The sequence below is a fragment of the Papaver somniferum genome, chromosome 7, assembly GCF_003573695.1.
Source record: "Papaver somniferum cultivar HN1 chromosome 7, ASM357369v1, whole genome shotgun sequence".
Taxonomy (NCBI): Eukaryota; Viridiplantae; Streptophyta; class Magnoliopsida; order Ranunculales; family Papaveraceae; genus Papaver; species Papaver somniferum.
Genome location: NC_039364.1, coordinates 25,793,918 through 25,815,411, shown reverse-complemented (window position 1 = coordinate 25,815,411; position 21,494 = coordinate 25,793,918). Strand labels below are relative to the sequence as shown.

Sequence of the window (21,494 nt, the reverse complement as noted above, 5' to 3'; positions counted from 1 at the left end):
AATATCTACGGTTTGAAAAGTGACAATCAAGACAAACCGTAAAAAGATACGGTTCGTAAGTTGAGGATAGAGACTAACTGTAACAAGTTAGTGAGTTGCGGATCGAGACCAACCGTAACAGTATTTGATACTTAAGTTTTCAGACACACGATGATTTACAGTTGAAAAAGTTGATAACAATACATAACCTAACTAAATTAAGGTTGGTAAATCAACTAAACTTTTGAACCGTAAAATATATTTGAATTCAGACGCGGGATTATTTACGGTTGATAAATGACATACAAATTCATACCGTAACAAAACTACGGTTGGTAAGGTTCATACAAATACATACCGTAAAACAACTGGGAGACATGCAGGAAGAATTACGGTTGGTAAGTTTGGTTTCGACATCAATCGTAACTGAACAAATTTTTCAGATCTATAAATCTACTGTTGGTAATTGAACGTGATTGAAGTATTACAAACCGTAACAACATCAAAATCTTCAATTACGATTCATAATTTATTTAAAACCAATCATAACTCACGTGAACCTAGAATTAGAAATTTCAATTTTCATCTAAAATCCTAATTTTTGATAGAAGTTTAACTTAAATCGAACAAAATAAACTAAATCCTAACTAGGTTTTTCAAAACATACCTCATGTAAGTCATTCCAATTAATTTATCCGGTTGAGGGGTTTGAAACTGAAATTGTTGTTCTTCACCTATTGGAGGATTTGCTTGATTAGAATCGCTACAATATTAGTCAACTTTTTTGTTCTTCGTCATCTCTAATGCAGACTTCAATCAACGATTATTAATTTTGCGAATCACCGATTAATCGAAGACGATGAAGTTTTCGGTTTTAATAGGGGTTACGGTTCATGGAGGAGAAGAGAAGATGAAGAAAACTGATTTTGATTTAGTTTTTTCATCTCATTAGGTTTAAATATAATGGAGGACAATTCGGTCTTTTAACTAAAAAAGGAGGGGTAAATTAGTCAATTTAAAGCTAAAATGGTAATCTAGACAATTTATAGCCCCTATAGGACATCCCCGAACCAACTAGAGGGACATTATTATCATGGTTCATCCCCTATAACAGGTTACCAAAAAAAAAAAAAAATCAAAGTTCATGATTAATGCTTTCATCTTCACAAGTAAATTGATTTTTCTCACTGACCAAATTATTTTTTTCTATGTTTAACCTCAAAATATATACGTTGTTTAGTAGTCTTAAAGTATTTTGGTCAGGCTAAACTTTTTTTATTATTTTAGTATCGAAAAATTATAGTCATAGTATAATAAATCTTTTTGTGGAATTTGAGGGTCATTTCGGAGAATTTGTTTTGATATTTGTGTGTAGCAATGATATTAGTACCGATATAATAATTATGAGACATAATGATTATATTATGATTATACGATATACATTTTAATGAGCTGCTAAAATATTAGGTAATTTGAACCAAATATTTGTTACTATATGAATTATTAAGTATCTTTCAATTGTTGATGCTTTTGGAGCATACCAATCTTACGATAACTATCTTGCTTTTAAGAAAATATATGTTGATCTGAAAGAAATATATGATAAGAGTGTGAAGATAACTATTAATTTGGTTGGTTGAACCCGCCAAGCATTGGTATGTCAAGTTTGGTTGTCATATTTTAGTCCCAAAACTCAAGGTCGCTTAATTAGATTACTAAATTCAACTTCGTTAGGTTAAAATAAGAAGTCTATGAATGTTGAGACAGGATCGTGTTACTCTGAAGAACCTGAAGACGTATTGACATCAACGAACACATCATTGTTAATCCTACTTACATTCTCTGGCAAGATGAATATTCAACTATCATTCCATGGCTTAATTCCACGATGTCAGATTCAACAATATTCCATATTTTGACGGAGTTATTTCTTCAATGTATTATGGACAAACATTGAAATTCGATTTTGTCAAGTATCTTCTACTTATACTATTCAACTCGTACAAAACCACAATTTATTTGATTAGTAAATGATTTCATCACAACTTATCTGAATGAGATCAAGAAAGTCGTACGTATGGGGCCGCCAGGTATGTAGTTATTGATAGCAAGCTTGTTGTTAATACTATATTTGGAATGAGCTCCTCATTTGAACTTTCGTTACATCTAACATTGTTGGATACCCTCCTGCTACTAGTGTTGAGCTTCACAATCATCTTATAAATTGAAGAAATTGTTATTACCTCCATAATTAAGTCTCTCATTGCCGATAATGAGAATAAAGCTTTTCTGGCTAACATAAATTTCCGTAGTAATTTCCAAAAAAATTACATCAACAATTTATGAATTCACATCCAATGATGAGAGGTGGATGTATCCAAAATTATAAATCTAAACGACTCTTTAATCCCAACTTTATAGGTGGCTTTAACCAACAAATGTCTAAACTTGTTTATTGTGGATTTAATTCAGTACCTCATTTATCTTTAATTACGGAAATAAGATTCAATGTTAAATTTGCAGAATAGATGGTCATTCTGCAGCTGAATGCTCCAATAACTAAATTTTACTTATCAAGGTTGTGCTCCTTCACATAATCTTCATTCCATGTCGAAAACAACAAATATCTTTGTGGGAGAATCCTTGTTTTGTAGATAGTGGAGCAAATAACCTTAATGTCTCAGATACTTCCCAACTTGATGAATATACTTCATATGATGGATATGAGTACATTCAAACTGCTTGTCGTGAAGGTATGCCTATTATTTGTGTTTTTTTTTTTAACTCTCCAAGTGTTTTACATGTTCCACGGACATCCAATAATCTTTCGCCGGTTCATAAATTTATCGCTTGTTTTCCATTGGTTACATAATACATGATCTTCAAATTGGGAAGATTCCGTTGCAGGGTCCTCAAGACAATGGTCTTGCAATCCAAATTGAAACCATCATTTCAGGCTCTACACACTAGTAAATTTTCACCATAAATCTAGCATTACAACTCATACTTCATTTCAAACTTTACAAAAAGTTTATCAGTCTATTGACAATACTGTAAAAAAAAAACACAACTCTTATGTGAATATCGTCAATCAGGAAAATCTCATCAACTACGATTTAGTATTTCTTCTCATTGTACTTCTAAGCCACTAAAGATTTTGTACATGTGCTTATGGAGTCCTGCACTTGTAATGTCAAATAATGATAATCTCTATTATGTTAGTGTCACTGATGATTTCACAAAATCGTGTTGGTTCTTTCCACTTCATGCAAAGTCTGATTTTAAGACAATCTTTTTTAACTTCAAAAATCAAATTGAGAATATCATAATAAGGATAGATGGTGGTGGTGAATTTATTAATAATGAACTTGCTACTTTTACCAATCGTCGTGATATTAAACATGAATTCACTTGCCAATATACTTCTGAACGAAATGAAGTGGTTGAAGCAAAACATAAGCATATTTTAGACGTTTGTAGAATTTTTCTTATTAAAGCTAAAGCTACTTTACCTGATTCATTTTGGGTAGGCTCTTTTATGACTTTACATTACACAATGAATAAGTTACTAACCTGAAGTATCCAATTTCTTTCTCCATTTTAAAAACTTTTCGGAAAGTCACCATATTACTCATTCTTGAAAATATCCAATAATTATGAGCGTTTTTAGTGATACACTCTTATGTTTCTGTTAGCTGTAATGTGTGAGATTATATTCATTTCATGAGAAACATATTCTCCTATCTATCTCAACCAAAAACTCGAACATTAGAAAGTCTGCCGTTTTGGTAGTTTTTTCTTTACCAAATGACGATAAGTCTGTAGTACAGTCCGAAAACACTACTTCACCCATCTACTATTTGATTTTGAAAAAGATACAATATTTTCCTTTCGCATTTCATCTCATATCCCGTGTTCTAACTTATACGGCGGATGCGATTAAATACCATCGGATACTCAACTCTCTCGTAAAGAGTCTGATTATATACACATTCTTCAACGAGTGTCCAAACTCACACCTTGCTTGTTTTTTCCCGACTCATTTGAGTCGTCCGAATCTGATTCGTCTGGATTTGACTCAATAACTTGGTCCCATGAGTCAAGGGCATTTTATTCCCTGATTCAAATGAGTCCAAATCAGATCTGACTCAAATAAAAAACAAACGACCTGACGTCTGACTCGAGCTGAGTCAGGGAATAAAGTCAAATTCAAACGCGAGTCAGGGGAAGAGAAGATTCAATTGCTCAGAACTTTTACACCAAATTGGATTCCCCGATTCCCCTTCTTGTCCCTAGAACCGATTTAGACGGATATACTCCGTTCAAATACGACCCAACCGATCCAGATACACCGCATTAATCCCTAGCATCCCCTTCGCTTTTTCATAACAAGAAAATCAAAGAAGAGTCAAAACCAGTAAAACTCTTTCTAAAACCCTTGGATATGGCGAAGAAAGCAGAAGCATCATCATCAGCTGATTTACTAAGCACACTTGGTGATTTCACAAGCAAAGAAAACTGGGACAAATTCTTCAGTATCAGAGGTAGTGACGACACCTTCGAATGGTACGCAGAATGGCAATTTCTCAAAACCCCACTTCTTTCTCATCTATCTAACCACACCACTCAAACCCTAACACCACCACCACCGCCGTCGGATCTTCAGATTCTAGTTCCTGGTTGTGGAAATTCTAAATTATCGGAAAATGTTTATGATGCTGGATTTCAGAACATCACTAATATCGATTTCTCAAAAGTCGTCATCTCTGATATGTTACGGAGGAATATCCGGACGAGACCGAGTATGAAATGGCGTGTTATGGATATGACACAGATGCAGTTTAAGGATGGGATTTTTGATGTTGTTCTTGATAAAGGAGGATTAGATGCTTTAATGGAGCCAGAGCTTGGACCTAAACTGGGAACTCAATATTTAGCTGAGGTCAGATGAACTTGAATCTTCAATTATATAGATTATTGTTTTGTTTTTCGCAATATCTGGATGTAGTTTATTTTGGGTTTACATGGGCAGTTTGCATTTGTTGCCAGGTAAAAAGAGTTTTGAGAACAGGAGGTACTTTTGTGTGTCTCACACTGGCTGAGTCTCATGTTTTAGGTATGCTCTTCATTTCCTTCTTTGTAGTGATTCAAGTAAGCTTAAACTTATCTGAGCAATGTCACCTCAGTAGAGTTCTATACAGTATTGGTTATGGAATTAGACGTTGTAAGCTGGCCTAAAATTTTAAGTGTTTTGTGCCTAATTGGTTAAACCAATTAGGCATTCATTTTTGACCGATTACGTACCTGTTACCATTTAAGTATCCATTTCATGTAGTGTCGTGTGCAAATTTTGCATATGCTATCACATTAGGTATTCTGAAACATGATACTTATCATATGCAATTTTCTGTTTCTTTTGTAGGTTTACTTTTCTCGAAATTTAGGTTCGGATGGAAAATGAATCTTCACGTCGTACCTAGCAAACCATCTAACAAGCCAACTTTTCGAACCTTCATGGTGATTGCTGAAAAAGACAAATTGGCTGATTCATACCAGATCAAATCATCGTTTGAGCAGGCTTCTCTTGATTGCGATAAGAATCAGGTATGTCGTATGATACTTATCTTATAGGATCCTTTTGTTACAATGCTGTACCTGTTAGGGGACATATGGGTATTAGGGAATGTAGATGGTATCTATGTTGTCATGGACGCAAGGCGCCGCACGGCGTCGGGTGTAAAATCCCGAGCCGCAGCGAGGCGCGGCGAAGCCGCAGCGTAGAACAATAATTCCCACATAGGTTTTTATATAAATGGTGGAGAAATATTGTATAACAATAAATATTAAAAATAACTAATATTCCTGTACTGATATAACTGATAACTGATAATTATGTTCTTGACATAACTGATAATTAGCTTAGGATTTATATATTAGCTTGTAATAAATCTTACTGAAAAAGACGTGCAAAGGATTTGGAAAGAATTTTTTTCCTTTACTATTGTTACAATAACTAACAAAAACAGCTATATATGATCTGTTTCTTAACATAACTAGCTTAGGGTTTTAAAATATTAGTGTATGACTTAATGTAAAAGATTTTGGCAATATTTTTTTTCTTCCTTTTTTGGCGCAAAATGCCACTTTGGCGCCTTTGCCTGAGCGCCTAGAACTGCGTGGCGCCCAGTTCAAAAATAAGGCCACTTTGGCGCCTAGGCGACGCCTTTGACAACATAGGTATAATATGATTCCATGCTGACCAAACATCTTGAAATAGTTCATCAGTAAATAAGTGAAGGTGTGTTATTGCAGAGCTGTGGTCTCTTTGAAGCGCTTGAAGCTGAGAATAAAATACGCAGTGAATGCTCGCCTGGTTCTGATATTTTGTATTCTCTTGAAGATCTAAAGCTAGGAGCTAAAGGTGATCTGAAGAAGATCTCTTTAGGCCGGAGGTTCCTTCTTACATTGGGTGAAGAAGGGGGGTCTCGTTTCAGTTACAAAGCTGTAATTGTGGATGCTAAGAAATTAGCTGACCCATTCATTTATCACTGTGGAGTTTTTATCGTCCCTAAGGTTTGTAATCTCGGCGAATGCTTTACCTGGTTTAATATTTTGTATCATCATATTACTTTTCTTCTCCGATTCTACTGCCCTTCACTCTTAAATTAATATACCGTGGAAACAATTATCTCAAGCATACAAATTACACTTGAGCACTGAAACTCCATTTTAATTATTCAATGCCTTGAAAATGAAAGGTGAGACCCAGTTTAGCATCACATTTACATTCCATCGTATATTCCACGAACAAATATTTTAGAAAAACAGCTATAACTAAAATGACATGTATCTGTTGAATCTACTCAAAAGGTACATCTACATCTGTGGCGTGGATAGACCTGCCTAATCTTTTCACCCCCTAATTATTCCAACCCAAAAATGTTCTAAAGAAAAGGCTGGTGAATTCTTGACTCTGTTGATGTTTATACAAAATATTAAAATCTAGGTCCGAGCTCATGAATGGCTTTTCTCATCGGAAGAAGGACAATGGATGGTTGTGGAAAGTTCCAAAGCAGCTCGTCTAATCATGGTATCATATCTATGACTTACTACAAGACTTTTTGGAATTCTATTTGTACATCTCCTTCATTTTGCTTTATTTATGATAGTTTTTTTTTAATTTTTCTGTTTTAATTTAGGTTTTCTTAGATGCCAGACACACTCATGCGAGTATGGATGAAATCCAGGTAATTATAATCTTGTTATTGGAATTTCGATTTTTGGACACGATTCCATTTATATTCGAAAAAAAGAGATACTTAGGTGAAGTTATATGTTTTCTACTAGGCTGTTACGGTGTGATTTCTTCTTACTTACTCGGTCTGCTTTCTCTTTCAGAAGGACCTATCCCCTTTAGTAGAAGATTTGGCACCCGGCGAGCATGATGATGAGGCCAAAATACCGTATGTTGACTTACCTTTTTTAGTATGTTTCTGCTGCTCCTTTTTTTTGTCTTTTGCGCTACCTCTCTGTTCCCTAGACGGATCATGTTGGTATGTTTCCGTTCAACCTTCCAGAAGCATTAACATTCCTTTTTTTTTTTTTCATTCTAGTTATTGGCATAGGAAGGGATGAAAGATTAGTTAGATGATAAATTATCTGTGACTAATTCTTCTTCCTCTATTTGTTTTTATCTTCTCATAAACAAACATGCGGCATATGTATACACATATGTGTGAACCTGGAATGACCGAAGCTTATCCATCCCTGCTTATTAAAAAGACTGCCTGTTTTCAAACTTCTCACAGTTCGTATTTGCAGGTTCATGATGGCCAGTGATGGTGTTAAGCGGAGGAAAGTTGTTCACCAGGTTATATGCTCCCATTTTTGCTAAAAAATATTACCTTGTCAATAAAACTTGGTCGTTTTCTGGTTATCATTCTCCAGGGATAAAATAAACATTGGAATGTCAACTTGAGGGTTTATTGTCATGGCAGATACATAGACATGTGCAGTATGTTAATGTTTACTGATACTATTTAACAAGAAAACATTGCATTCGTATCATTTGTCGAATAACATTTAACTTTGTTACATCACAGACTCCTACGTTACTGATGTTTTTGATAAGCTTATAATGATGTTTTGCTTGCCTTTCGCCTAGTATTAGCTAAGATGAATATCATATTTTCTTATTTGTGTAGATGGTAGTTCTTTTCCTATATGATTCATGTTCCTCTATACTTTCTTCATCTAGGACATGCTAGAATATGAAAGAAGTTAGGGGAGGTAATTTAAAGCTGCCTCTATGGTGGATCCTTGCCTGTCTTGTTTATGATGGTGTAAGTGAAGCATGGACTTGTTTGAGCAATGAAACATCCCTTTTCAGTTCATTATATACTATGTATAATCCCATTTGATTTCCTTTATAAAGAGTCGTGAATTTTGTATCCCTTCGATCGTCTTATAAGGAGTCACTAATTTTGTATCCCTTTGATCGTCCTGATTTAGATTGTCTTTTATGGTTACAAACACTTTTTTATGCATAGCGGTGGTTCTTGATTTTTGTTTGACACGTATTCCGTCGTTACTATACCGTAGGTCACATCTGCTATGACTGGACCCATTACCGTCGAAGACGTGGTCTATGAAAATGTGAATGGTGAAGACGCTGGTGTCACTCCATCTAAAGATTTGACATTTCGCCGGCTTACTTTTGAAAGAAGTGTGGGGTTGGTGCAGTCAGAAGCTTTGGTAACAAGAGAAAATCCTGGACAAACAGAGAAGAAAAAAAGCAACTCTGCCAAATCCAGGAAAAACGGAAACCAAAGAAGTTCTGGTGATTATTTACTCTGTTTTCTTAAATCTGTTTTGCTTTTCAGAATCCAATGCTAGCTGCACTGATGAACTAGTGTCTAGGTTCAGTCACCTTTCTTTGGTGTTTGAGAAAATTGACCGATATTCACATTTTTAAAGATCGTTATTTCCTGAGTGGCTCTGGTGCAGACGAACTCGTGGAAACTTCAAATAGATCCTATAATAATATGGAAGGAAGTAAAAAGGGTACCAAGCTCCACTTATAGTCATTTAAATATTTTAAACTTAATATATAGCACAAGGCATTCAGCATTTAAGAGCAGCTGCAAAAAAAAGATTCCTAGACCTGCAGTCTCACTGATGACTGGCTGCTACTAGGCGTTCACCACATAAAATTTGGTGTATCAATTTCATAAAACAGCTTTCTTTCAGGGTTGACATGTAGGCTAGATTTTGTTTAGTTGATTATTATGACCTTAAGGGACCGACATAACTTCTCTTAAGCTAGAGTAACTAGAACTCCGTATTCAAGAAACAACTGAGAAGTTCTATAAATTACGATAGGCGAAGGATCGGTGTAATATTGCCAAATATTGGCCAGATTGTTGTACCAACTATTGCCTATTACGAGGTTTCACTGTAAGTTCATCTCATTCTGGTGGCAGGAAGGTTCAATTCATTGTCCAGTGTATGATATTAGTTCAGTTGGTGTCCTCTTCTATGGAGACCTTGGATATTTCTTGGAAACTGTGTAGCAATCAAACATCTTGTTTAATGTTTGCCATCTTTTTAAAAAGACCTTTATCATAATCTGGTTTGACATTGTATCGTTTTTTATTTTTACTCTTGTCTCTTTTCTTTCTTGTTTTGTAGATCCCAAAAGCATTCTTAAGGTTGATCACCATTACCTCGCCAGCTCTTATCATACTGGGATTATATCTGGCTTTATGCTGGCTGCCTCTAATCTTGAAACCATAGCATCATCTGGAAGAACGGTAAGAAAGGATTCTTTCTTAAGAACTTTATTCTTGTTAGAGTTGGGTTCAGAATGAATTCCATCAAAGAAAAGAAAAACAGAAGTTTGGTTCAAAAAATAGTTTCAGAAGTTTGGTCCAACTTTTGGTGATTGATATTTTTATTTTTGTAAGTGCAATCATCATTACATGCTATCAGCTTGAGCATTCCCTCAAGCCGTTTATCAGTTGGTACAAGCCTACTAAATCATGCTTGCTACCTTGGACATTAGTTATTTAGTACATCGAGTGCATATTTAATTATTTATCTATCCGGGATCTTATGTTTGACAGATGAAGACTGTTATAATTGGTCTTGGAGCTGGGCTTCTTCCTATGTTTATTCGTGGGTGTATTCCTTGTTTGGATATCGAGGTAGATGCACTAACTTGGATATTATATTATGGATTCATCGGATATGAGAAATGCTTATGCTCTTCTTTTTCATTTGCACAGGTGGTTGAATTAGATCCTGTAATTGTAACCCTGGCAAGAGATTATTTTACTTTTACTGAGGACAATCAATTAAAGGTAATTTGTTCATACCTTATCAATGTCCTCCGTTCATCCTAAATTAAAGATAAGAGGAGGGCAAGGTTTGTTACATGCAAGTCCCTTCAATGTTTTAAAAATCTTCTTATGGCTAGCAGCTTTAAATTAGGTGAAATATGTGAAGATAAGATTTCTATAAATAATGCACTCGATTCAACTTTAATACAAAAAGGCTGTCATGGTTTTTGTGCCTAGAGGGGTCTCACCTTAAGGATCATTATTGGAATAGTAAAAATCTGCCTATGTTAGGTTTTCCTTATAGAAGCTGATTTCATTGTTTGGGAACAATTATGTGGCGTAAGTTCCAATGGACTTGACTTGTAAGTAAAATGCTTTGGCACACATGCAATATGCACATCTGTGGTTATGTCTTGTATGATATCTCATATACTGGGCTAGGTTCTTTGGGTCAGGTCAAATATCTTTGTGGTAGATGTGTAATGCACTCAGTCTAACTTAGACACAAAAAGCCAGCCAGCCAGGCATGGTTTTTGTCCGTATGGAATCTCACCTCAAGGTCTATCAATACAATCCGTAAATATCAACCTATTTTAGGTTTTCCTGGTGGAACTTAATCCCAATGTTTGCAGAAAATTATGGCCTAAATTCAATTGTGATAGGTTTGTAAGCTGAAATGCTTTGGCACACACAGTCTGTTCATCTGTGGTTATGTCTTTGATGAATAATATGTTAGTAATTATATTATACTTGTTTCATTTTCTTAAAGCGGGTTGGTTGAAGTTATTAACAGAGGCATACCTATAGATCGAACTTGTGATTTACAAGATGCCTATTTTTTTTCCCGTGAGGGGTAAGAAACAACTTGCATGTATTATTTAGGATTCTTTCCTGTTTGGATATATGTTTCATTTCTCAAGTGGTTTGGTTGACACTGTAACATAGACCTGTGAGTGAGATTGAGAGTAATAGACGGGATTCTCTGCTTCTTTTCCATGGTGTCCTCGCCCATATAATAGGTGAACTAGCAGAAAAACATTTATTCTGCGTGTGTATAAATGCTGAAAAGTTTATACCAATCATATTATCACAATTTTTCTTGTTCTACAGTATTATATATCGTTCGGGAGTATCTGGCAGTACATTTGGCCAGCTTTTATAAGATGCTGACCATTTAATCAGATGCTTGTGAAAAGTACTCTCCATCTGAAATTGATGCGAAGGGCCATCTCCATTCCGTCTTAGATATCAACTTATTTTGCTGTAGTTCATCTTGTGACTTCCCTTTCTGATGGTGTAGGTACATGTGGTGGATGGGATCAAGTTTATTGAAGATGCTGCTACTGCTGCATCATCTTCCAATGAAACTAGTATTCGCGAGAAAATTGACATACTGATTATTGATGCCGACTCCTCCGACTCAAGGTGAAAACAGTCACTATCGATAACTTTTGTTTCATCATTACATTGATGTGAAGTCCACCTAAGTTTTTTTTGGTGTGTATGGTGCTATATTTTTTTTTCTGTAGCTCTGGAATGACCTGCCCCCCAGAGGACTTCTTGGAGGAATCTTTTCTCTTGTCAGTGAAGAAATCTCTTTCAGAAGGAGGTCTCTTTGTTATTAATTTGGTCGCAAGATCTAAAGCCATTAGGGAGGTGGTTGTTTCTAAGCTGAAAAAGGTAAGAGCATTAGCACTTTAGTAGTTTGTTAAAGATTGACAATAAGGTCTGCTAGTGATGCTGCACTTAGGCAATTGGTTCACGGCCAAATTATTTCTGAATCTACAATGGTACCAGCAGCTGAGTGATTGCCTACTTATATGTAGGGGTTCTTGCAAATTGTAGGTTGTATTTCAGATATCAAGACTCGAGATCTGAGTCATAAGTAAAATCCCTTTTAGATTCTCGGGAATGTTTGTAAAGAATTCTGGCAAGCTGAGGAATTTGAGTTGGCTTCACCAGCATAAAATTTTCCATTAAATTAGAGCTCAAATATGTAAGCAGCAATTGCATATCAATAGATTTTGGTTCTGAGAAGTTTAATCCAACTCAAACTGGACTGCTGCTGTACCTTAAATCCTTAAAACAATATATGTAAGAACAGATAGTTAGATTCGTTCCATGTCATCAAGTAGTAGTCTCTTTTGCCTGTCATTATCTCCATTGAATTCCTATAGTTCTTTCATGGATCAATAACATTAAATTTCTATATGATTTTTGTTTCCAGGTGTTCGACAGCCTCTTTTACCTACAGCTCGAGGAAGATGTTAATGAAGTAATTCTTGCCCTCCCAATGGATGTGCCTCTTAAAGAAGAAAACTTTCCCGAAGCTGCTCTTCAACTTCAGAAGCTATTGAAGTGTACCAACCCGGATAGAAGCGAAAACATTTTTAGTACTGCAAAAAAGATCAAATGTTTAAAATAGATGTGTTTTATACTAGAGTTATCAAATCCTAATCCTTAAAAAAGGTTTGTGTAATTTTGATTATGTTCACCCTCACTACAAGGTTCTGTATTCTTTAATCCCATCCAATTTGTCTACTAGACGGTTTCTCATTGTCATTAACTGACAGATTTTGCTCTACTTGTTGGTTTGAACCAAGTATTATGATTGGTTTTACCTATCCACCACCCATATTTTTCCTATTTACCATCTATCTCATAATTTATAAGATAATTCTACTTTTCAATTCTATTTTTCCTATTTACCACCTATAAAAGTCAAATTAAGTTTGACTATGTATTATAATCTTTTTACCATCTTCTTCTTCAAAAAATACTAACCCTAATTTAGGATTCTGATTAATTACAGTACTCCAAAAACAATAAACGAACCCTTTGTGATGCCAGTGCCTAAACAATAAGAATCAAATGGAAAATTAAAATTATTTATCAAAACAATAACGAAACAAACAAATTAATACAGATAAATCAATGTCTTCACTTACTTTCCCCCTCTTGACACATCCTTGGCCAAATAAGTGTGACACTGTTTCCAATTCCATATACAGTAGAAATTCTTATAATTAATACTCAATTATTTAATAAATACTCGATTATCTCGGGCCTAGACAGTTCAGAGCTGTCCTTTGCTATCGCTTGGGTATTCCTTTGTTTGTTGAGAATTTGTGTTCTAGTTGTAACAAATCTATGGATATTTATGGAGATAATGCGCTTCATTGTGCTAAGGATGTTGGGGTTAAGTTTCGACATGACTTTGTACGTGATGTGGTTGTCGACATTTGTTACAAAGCTAGTGTGCATGCGCGCAAGGAAATCTCTCTTGGGCTCATGTCAGATGATGACAAAGACCTACGGCCGGCTGATATCCTCGTCCTCAACTGGGAAAATGGTAAGGATGTCTGCATGGATGCTACAGGGGTATCTCCCTTCACCGGTGAAGGTATTCTCTCTTTTGTCCCTGGCAAAGCTATTTCTAATGCTGTTGCACGAAAACGTACCAAATACTTGGATAAGTGCGTTTCACTTGGTTATGGGCTTGGCATTTTAGCTTTCTCTACTTGGGGGAATTAGGTGAGGATACTTTATGTTTTTTTAAGCATTTGAAGAACTGCTTAGTTTGTAATGATGCTAGTAGTGGTGTTGGTAACTTTATTTTTCATAGATTAGGTATTTCTATTCAAAAAGGTGTTGGAGCCCACCTTGTGGCAAGGTTACCAACCAAAATTATGTAATCATTTAAATAATATTAATTAAAAAATAAACCTTTAATAAATTCTCTTAAATAATATTTTTGGTCGGTCCCGAGTCGGGGACAACGTGCCAAATTAATAATTCACTAAAATTATAAGATAATACATTTTTGATCACCTATGTAGACCCCATATGAAATATAAATTAATAATGCATTATATATATTCAATACATTAATGATTTACGAAGATTTTTGAAAAATGATTTAATTGTCTTCTGTTTTTTGCTAAAATCAATATGGCATTGAATTTCATCTCTAATTTTTCTTATCATTGTAAGAATTTTTGGTGTTGTTTTTTCATAGCTCAGCAAGAAACTATTCAATATGATTGCCGCTTTAATAGCCTCGTTTCGTGAAGGGAGCTCTATTGTAGAACTTTCATCATCTTCTTCCACATCTTTATCAATTCCCATAACATTCTCAATTATTTTTTCATTAGTCAACAGCTGTGTAACTTCATTTTCTTCCGGATAATTTAGGACATCTTCGACATTCATTGATTTGCGATAGCCCAACTTTTTGATCAAATTTTGCAAGTCTTGAATCATTTCACGATCTGTATATTCATTCAAATTATCTAAACTTGTGTTACCTGTTGATCGAAATTTACAATGACGAAAGTAGTTTGCAAGTGTACCTGTACGAACATCGGTAGTCCATCCTAAAATTGCAAGATTTATTGCATGTAACACATTTATTTTTTCTGGATTTGACGCCTCATTCATATCCTTCAAAAAAACCTCTATAAAATCGACAATGATAATGCATTTTAAAAGCTCGTATAATCCCTTCGTCAGGAGGTTGAATTTTTGAAGTTGTGTTTGGTGGAAATTCAACATTTTGCAGTCCTTCAATAGTTTTTGGATGGGCAATCAGGAGAACTTTTCTTGCAGCCATTTCTTTACCGAGGGTGTTCCGATCACAAGGTATCAAAGGTCCCCCTTACAAACTCTTCTATGGAAACAACAAAGAAGCCTTCAAAATGAGAAGGGAATCCATGGCCACAACCATGGAGTTGTCACCATACTCGTCACACGATACTTTCCTCAAAATTCAACCACACATACACTCATGGATCAAAATCTATGGTAAAACATTTCTGATGTGGTATGGTACTAGCGCTCAATTGATTGTAACCGAACCAGATTTGATGAAGGAAATTTTGCATTAATAGAGATGGGACATAAACGAAAAAGAAAAATGATGGGCTCATTGAAAAGTTGTTTGGCGATGGACTTGTTATGAGCCGAGATCGAAAATGGGCGAGGCACCGGAAATTGGCTAGCCATGCTTTTCATTCTAAACCTTTCAAGGCACTTTCATTCATATAGCTCAAGCTTCATTTCATTGAAAGCTTGTTAGGTACCTGCACTTCCATTCCATGCGTAGTTTTTTTTCTTTTCTTTTTAGTGTAGACTTGATTCATTTCACTCAACTTTTGTTGATTCGGAGAAAATTGAAGAAGAAATGCACAAATCCATATTAAAGATAATAAATAAAAGAGAAGCCAAGTTGAAAATGGGAGAAGTAGATGGATATGGAAATGATTTTCTTGGATCACTCATTGTAGCTTATCACGAAAATAAAAGAATTACTCTTGAAGATCTCATAGATGAATGCAAAACTTTCTACGATGCTGGTCATGAAACCGCCACAGCTTTACTTACATGGACATGTTTATTACTAGCCACTCACGCAGATTGGCAAGAAAAGGCCAGAAATGAAGTAATTGAGTTGCTAAAAGAAGATCAAAGTCAAAATCTTCCTACTTATGAAAACATCCTACCAAAACTAAAAACTGTAAGTGCCACACAACACTGAAAATCTTTTTAGTTGTCCAAATTCTGTAATCCAAGTTTGATTTACTTTCTTGCAGATGAATATGATCATAAATGAAACATTACGCCTTTAGCACCTCACCATGACCCTGAGATATGGGGAGAAGATGTTCAACTTTTTAAACCGGAGAGATTTTCAGAAGGTACATTGACAGCTACACATAACAAATTTGGTTTTGTTCCGCCGGACCTCGAAATTGTGTTGGTATGAATTTTGCTGTTAACCAAGCTAAGATTGCACTCACCATGATTCTGCAAAAATACAGTCTTACTGTCTCCCCTGGCTATGTACACTCCCCTATTCATGGCCTGGTGAGTTGCCCTCAATATGGTCTTCAACTCACTCTTCACCCCATTGAGTGATGCCAAGTAATAACAGGAGTTTCAGGCAAAGTTGGATCTGAAACAATTGTACACCAGTGTGAGAATGCTTTGTATGGTTTGCAGAAGTGTGTGTGTCAACATTATGTTTGTACAAATCCTACTTGATTATATATTGTTATCTGATCTGAACCCAAAGTTAGGCGCAAGGGGTCACGGAAAATTACCTGAGAATCCAGTTTCGATTTTCCTTTACAAAATTTTGAATTCACAAGGAATTAAAGGACAGATTCTACCATGGAAACACAACAAAGTCTTTAGCACAAGAAGTTTAAGCATTTGAAATCTCATTTGGATTTTCTAGTCTAGCGAAAAAAAAAACTAGGCCTAGAATTGTACTCCCAACACTTCACCACTCCTTAATAGAGCAGCCTTTTCTGCTAAACAATCCACACAACTTATCTCTGACGCTATATAATGAAGAATGACAACGCAAGGATTCATGTAGACAAAATTAAGCACCACATAAATAAAGCTCGAGGACCATATACACAACCAGGACAAAAGATGGTTAACACTAGGTCTCAACTTTACCACTACCAACCAACCACATTGCAAGATAGACAACTGAGAATCTAAATATACAAGAGCAGACAACTATATTGATGGTTCCATATACACGACTCCAAAATGTGAGGAATTATTACAGCTTTCCCACTACAACTAGGTTTTCTTTGAAGCTGATGCGAACTGTAACTTTATCCTTCAGATACAAACTTCGAGCTAAAGTTAAGTATATGCAATACATTTGTGATTTTTTCTAGCCTTAATCTTTCCGTTACTCTCCTTAGTAAAACTTCACCCTTTTTTTAAAGCGCTTTTTCCCCTGGGGCAACACCAACATTTGTGATTTTTTCTTCTTCATTACCTGCTGCTTCTTTTTAATCTGTCAAATAATATCAATCAAATCAGTTTGACACCTTCATTACACTGAAAGCTGTACTGAACAAGGCTCTCTACCACACATAGACAAAAAGGAAAGCAGACGAGGGGACGCACCCTCGTCCCCTTTCTTTACTAGTAAAGATATTGGCAACATTCATAAACCGAAAGGAAAGCAGTTTAAGTGGGGACAAACCCTTTCTTTACTAGCATTATCTAGTACACTACTTCTGGGCCCAGATGAAAATCATCTGGGATGTGAAAATAAAACAGACGAGGATGTTTCCCCACTACTAGAATCCTAAAAACAAAATCTACTCATTTTGAAACTTCAAATGAGTACTATTTGTATGATAATAATAGCAACACAAAAGTTCTTTACCTTGTACTCTTTACGCAACTGCTCACTAGTTCTAGACTCCCCCTCTGAACAGACCACATCACGTCGTTGTCCAAGGGCCTGCCGCCTTCGAGTAGGATCATCCTTGGTTTTGAAACAAATATGAAGTCAGATATGGCAGAATGAAAATTTGTAAGTCATGCCCAAAGTTCAGATTAGAAGATAACCTTGTCAAGTGAATCCCTGAACTGGGATGCTGTGAATGGATTGAAACAGCGAGGAACCTGAACTGGTTTCCATACAACTCTGAAAAATTCATCACTTGAAATGATTTTGCGATAAAATGCGCATCTAGCAATCCCTTCTTCTCTAGGTTGATCTCCCTTCCTCATTAGTTTATAAACAAGCTTTTTTCGTGCAGCCTGCCCCAAGATAATATGATTAGTAACACAGAAATCAAGCTTCACAGGAATGCAGGAGCTCCCAATACAACAAAAGATTTCAACACAAGCATGTATGTTTACAATTTAGATATTCACTAGAAAAAACAGTTTTAGCCAACTCTATAGCAGATTACTAGATTAGTGATAGTCTCAAACTTCCAATCATGGGACACAAACCTCAACAACGCTTCCACGAACTCCACTCGAGGTATTAATTACTACATTTTTATGTCTGGTAACGTCAAGATCTGATTTGAACATGTCCATGATAAGAGCAGTATTCCCATTAATAATCTTGTAAAGAGTTCCTTTCCTCTTACATTCCATCACAATCTTTTCAGCTTGGTTGAGACCCAGTATCACACCAGTTGCTGCGATCTGAAAAGCTGCCTGGGGTTCAAGTGCAACAAAAATGTAAGTCGTCAACAAAACACAATAGTAATTCAACACACGCGCAAATTATCAGTAGTTGGATTTATATCCATCGTATAGATTACTCAAATAGTAGAATACATCAAACCTTATCGTCTGCGACATTCTGAACAACGACAAATCCAGTATTGCGGAATGCAAGAGGGCCCCAAAACATCGCAAAACAGTAAGTGTTCTCAGGAGTGCAGCGGAGCATTTCATGTGAACCACTTCGTCTGGTTTCTTCTGTGGCAAACACCGGTGTTGTCTGGTAACGCCTCCAACCAATTGAAATAGTGATTGAATCTCTTGTCTTCAATGATTTTGTGTACCAACTATGCTGCTTAATCCTTGCCTGGAAGAACAGCACAACGTACATGAATAAGAAGTTCTGTAGACGGACATCATACAATAGGCAATACAACATACTTTAACGTAATAAAAGTAAAAGTTAGAAGGCTTAACGACCTGCATATAACCAACATTTTCCTCTTCAAGACTGATACCTCCAACGAGAATAGGGTGACAGGGATCAAATGTTTCAACCATCTCAAAGGGAACATCACAAACTTCCAACATTACATAAGTCCCTTTCCCAATTTCGTCGACATTAGAAAACTGAACAGATTCATCAGGAGTGTCTATTTGGTCTAGACATTTGTCCCACAAAAGATCCGTAAGAGCAGGCATTAGAGCATAACAGAAGAGTTTCTTAACGCTCAATCCCTTCATTTTGGCAGTAGATGGTAAAGGGCAAGGATCAGCTAACTTTGTAATGCCAGCTATAGGGAAATCACCAACACCAGCAATATGTACCTAGAAAAATACACCTTTAGTCAATTCTTATATGGTTTTGTGACTTTTCTTCTACAATTTTGCACAAGTTTAGAACAATAAGGAAAACCAACAGACTAGATACAAAATAGTATTCAGATGAGACATTTCTATGCAAGATGCTATTTAGCCAGTATGTTATAGCTATCAGGAATGGACACCGAAACACAATTTGACATGATATATGACAAGGTTGCTGTACAAGAATGCAACCACTCTATAGATCTGATACAAGATGATCTGAGAGTCGGAATAACTACTCTAAAAAATGTGTACCTTATTTCCTTTCTTAATATTACAGCCTCGAAGATAACCAGCCAAAGATATCTTTCTATAGCATTTTCTGTCCATGTGCAATCTTTCTGGAGGAGTAATATCTTCAAAATGATCTACCAGCAGATAAGGATGCGCAGCTCGCCATGACAAGGGATGCAATTTCATATCTGATATAAATCTTGCTAGTTTGTGAATTTGAGATTTCCTGTACCTGTTATTATAGACTGGATAAGAAACCACGATGAACAAGCAGAAATCCTACATTCCTACCAGATTGACATATACAGTTCTCTTAATCCTCTTTTAGTGAGTTTATTGAATTCAAGATTGACGAACAATATCACAAAAATGTTACATGGTAGGTGCAGGAACTATATGGCCCTAGACACTTTGCTATATTGGAAAAAACTTACATCCCACGGTCAAGACCAGATAAGTAGAATAGTTCTGCTCCATCATATATTTCAGTCCAGAATTGAAGCCTGAGACGCTGCTTGGTTTCACTCATTTTATTTTTATCTTCGAACTTATCCAGATGTGTAAGAACTCCCATAACCTTTGGAGTGCCGTGAACTTGTAAAAGGGTATGGAACTCAAATGTTTCCTGAAACCAACAAGGGTCCAAAGGAAAAATATAAGAAAAATAACCCTTCGAAGCTAGGATTTAAATCGAGCATATTAAAAGACATAAACGAGCTACTTAGAGTGTTACGCATGGAAGCAAAGCATGCAATCAGATAACATTGACTTGCTTTCTCTATTGGTGAAAAGCAACCACAATTAGTAATATGGGAGTGCAGTTGTTACATGATGTAGCATGTATGTAGCTAGCATGTGAATCAAAAACTATAAATGTATAGAAGGAATCAGAGTCATAAAGGATTCTTATACTCTGAGCTTCATATAGTAATGACTTACCATTTCAAAGCCATAACTTGCATCGATAAGTAATAGCACTAGATCGGCATACTTTGAAGCATCAATGATGGCACACACATCATTCGGGCATACTTTGAAGCATCAATGATGGCACAAACTGTAGCCTCCTTTTCTTACCTAACAACACATTCAATCAAAAGCATAATCAAGCTTAAAAACTTTTGAGACAATTACAATCACATGATGGTAACAAATACCTGCTATAACGGTAATGGGTCCTTGAATGTCATTGAGACTTCGCTTTGTATAAAACTTGATTAACGATTTAATCAACAGGGACTTCCCAACCTACAGTATATTGCTTCAGAAACTAATCAAAGAAACAATAACAAAACCTAAATTTGATAAAAATCGAAAGATATAATTACATTGGGAGGTCCTTGAACTAGAATTATGTATGGAGCTTGTTCTTCTTCTTCCGGATCAATTTGTTGATCCTTCTGATCACAAGTAGCTTCAGATTGTAAGTTGGCATCATCGTCATATCGCTTCCTTTTCTTTTAAGGGTTCTTCAGGAACAGAATTACCATCTCGTTGAGTACTACCGGATGAAAAAGACGAAGCAGACACCATTATAAGAATCGGTGATAGTTAGGGCTTTCCACTGGACCTCTTTTTTTTATATAAGAATCGTTTATGAGTCAGTGTATGGCCAGTTCCGGTTCTATTCTTCAGAGGTTTTGCCCTGTATACCCGACAAGTGTACCCCCAAAATTTATTTTGTATGCGTCTGTGAGCTCAAATTTAGCAGTGTTCAAATTGGGTTTCGGGACCTCCAGTCCAAAGGGTGTTACACTGAAGCACAGCTCATTGGAGTCAAGGTGTGTCTCTAATCTATTGCCTGAATTGAGCCTACCGACATAAGTGTAGCCTTGTGTGAATTATATTAGTTGATGGTTCGCTGTTGACTTGGCTGAAATGGCCAATGTATTTACTTCCCGTCTTCCCCTTAAATGTGTTACTTAACATGCTTTAGAATGGTTAGTTTTCCAGAAGCTTCTATTTGGCCATGATGTATGACATATCATAATATCTAACCTTTTCTGCTCTTCATGATGATCAGACACCCCGTATATATTTACTAATGCAGTTGGAGCAATAATTTACCAAACCTAC

The 21,494-nt window shown here is 35.9% G+C and overlaps 3 protein-coding genes across 3 annotated transcripts; 2 read left to right on the top strand and 1 right to left on the bottom strand.

Moving 5' to 3' along the window:
• Positions 1-4,383: 4,383 nt before the first annotated feature.
• LOC113296750 (methyltransferase-like protein 13) lies at positions 4,384-12,860 on the top strand. The gene is made up of 15 exons (XM_026545077.1): positions 4,384-4,921; positions 5,029-5,095; positions 5,402-5,583; positions 6,292-6,552; positions 6,986-7,069; positions 7,179-7,226; positions 7,378-7,442; positions 7,801-7,849; positions 8,581-8,818; positions 9,670-9,791; positions 10,104-10,184; positions 10,266-10,340; positions 11,620-11,744; positions 11,849-11,999; positions 12,547-12,860. The coding sequence occupies exons 1-15, from the start codon at positions 4,424-4,426 to the stop codon at positions 12,742-12,744; spliced, it is 2,244 nt and encodes a 747-aa protein (XP_026400862.1). The 5' UTR covers positions 4,384-4,423; the 3' UTR covers positions 12,745-12,860.
• A 2,467-nt stretch (positions 12,861-15,327) lies between these two features.
• On the top strand, positions 15,328-15,960 carry LOC113296040 (cytochrome P450 CYP749A22-like). Its single transcript, XM_026544379.1, has 2 exons — positions 15,328-15,834; positions 15,911-15,960. Exons 1-2 carry the CDS (start codon positions 15,502-15,504, stop codon positions 15,944-15,946), a joined length of 369 nt encoding a protein of 122 aa, XP_026400164.1. The 5' UTR covers positions 15,328-15,501; the 3' UTR covers positions 15,947-15,960.
• Positions 15,961-16,708: 748 nt separating this feature from the next.
• LOC113300610 (ribosome biogenesis protein BMS1 homolog) lies at positions 16,709-20,979 on the bottom strand. Its single transcript, XM_026549817.1, has 11 exons — positions 20,747-20,979; positions 20,576-20,666; positions 20,358-20,495; positions 19,853-20,043; positions 19,440-19,650; positions 18,798-19,145; positions 18,439-18,684; positions 18,096-18,308; positions 17,703-17,897; positions 17,518-17,619; positions 16,709-17,139 (listed from the first exon to the last, which is right to left on the bottom strand). Exons 3-11 carry the CDS (start codon positions 20,358-20,360, stop codon positions 17,041-17,043), a joined length of 1,608 nt encoding a protein of 535 aa, XP_026405602.1. The 5' UTR covers positions 20,361-20,495; positions 20,576-20,666; positions 20,747-20,979; the 3' UTR covers positions 16,709-17,040.
• Between the last annotated feature and the right edge of the window lie 515 nt (positions 20,980-21,494).

Coding starts and splice junctions, on each gene's coding strand:
- LOC113296750 (XM_026545077.1), top strand. CDS start 4,424: ATGGCGAAGAAAGCAGAAGCATCATCATCAGCTGATTTACTAAGCACA. Junction 5,096..5,401: donor GGCTGAGTCTCATGTTTTAG/GTATGCTCTTCA, acceptor TTTCTTTTGTAG/GTTTACTTTTCTCGAAATTT. Junction 10,341..11,619: donor CTGAGGACAATCAATTAAAG/GTAATTTGTTCA, acceptor CTGATGGTGTAG/GTACATGTGGTGGATGGGAT.
- LOC113296040 (XM_026544379.1), top strand. CDS start 15,502: ATGCACAAATCCATATTAAAGATAATAAATAAAAGAGAAGCCAAGTTG. Junction 15,835..15,910: donor TCCTACCAAAACTAAAAACT/GTAAGTGCCACA, acceptor ACTTTCTTGCAG/ATGAATATGATCATAAATGA.
- LOC113300610 (XM_026549817.1), bottom strand. Junction 19,651..19,852: donor TCTGGTCTTGACCGTGGGAT/GTAAGTTTTTTC, acceptor CTATAATAACAG/GTACAGGAAATCTCAAATTC. Junction 18,309..18,438: donor AGAATGTCGCAGACGATAAG/GTTTGATGTATT, acceptor CTTGAACCCCAG/GCAGCTTTTCAGATCGCAGC.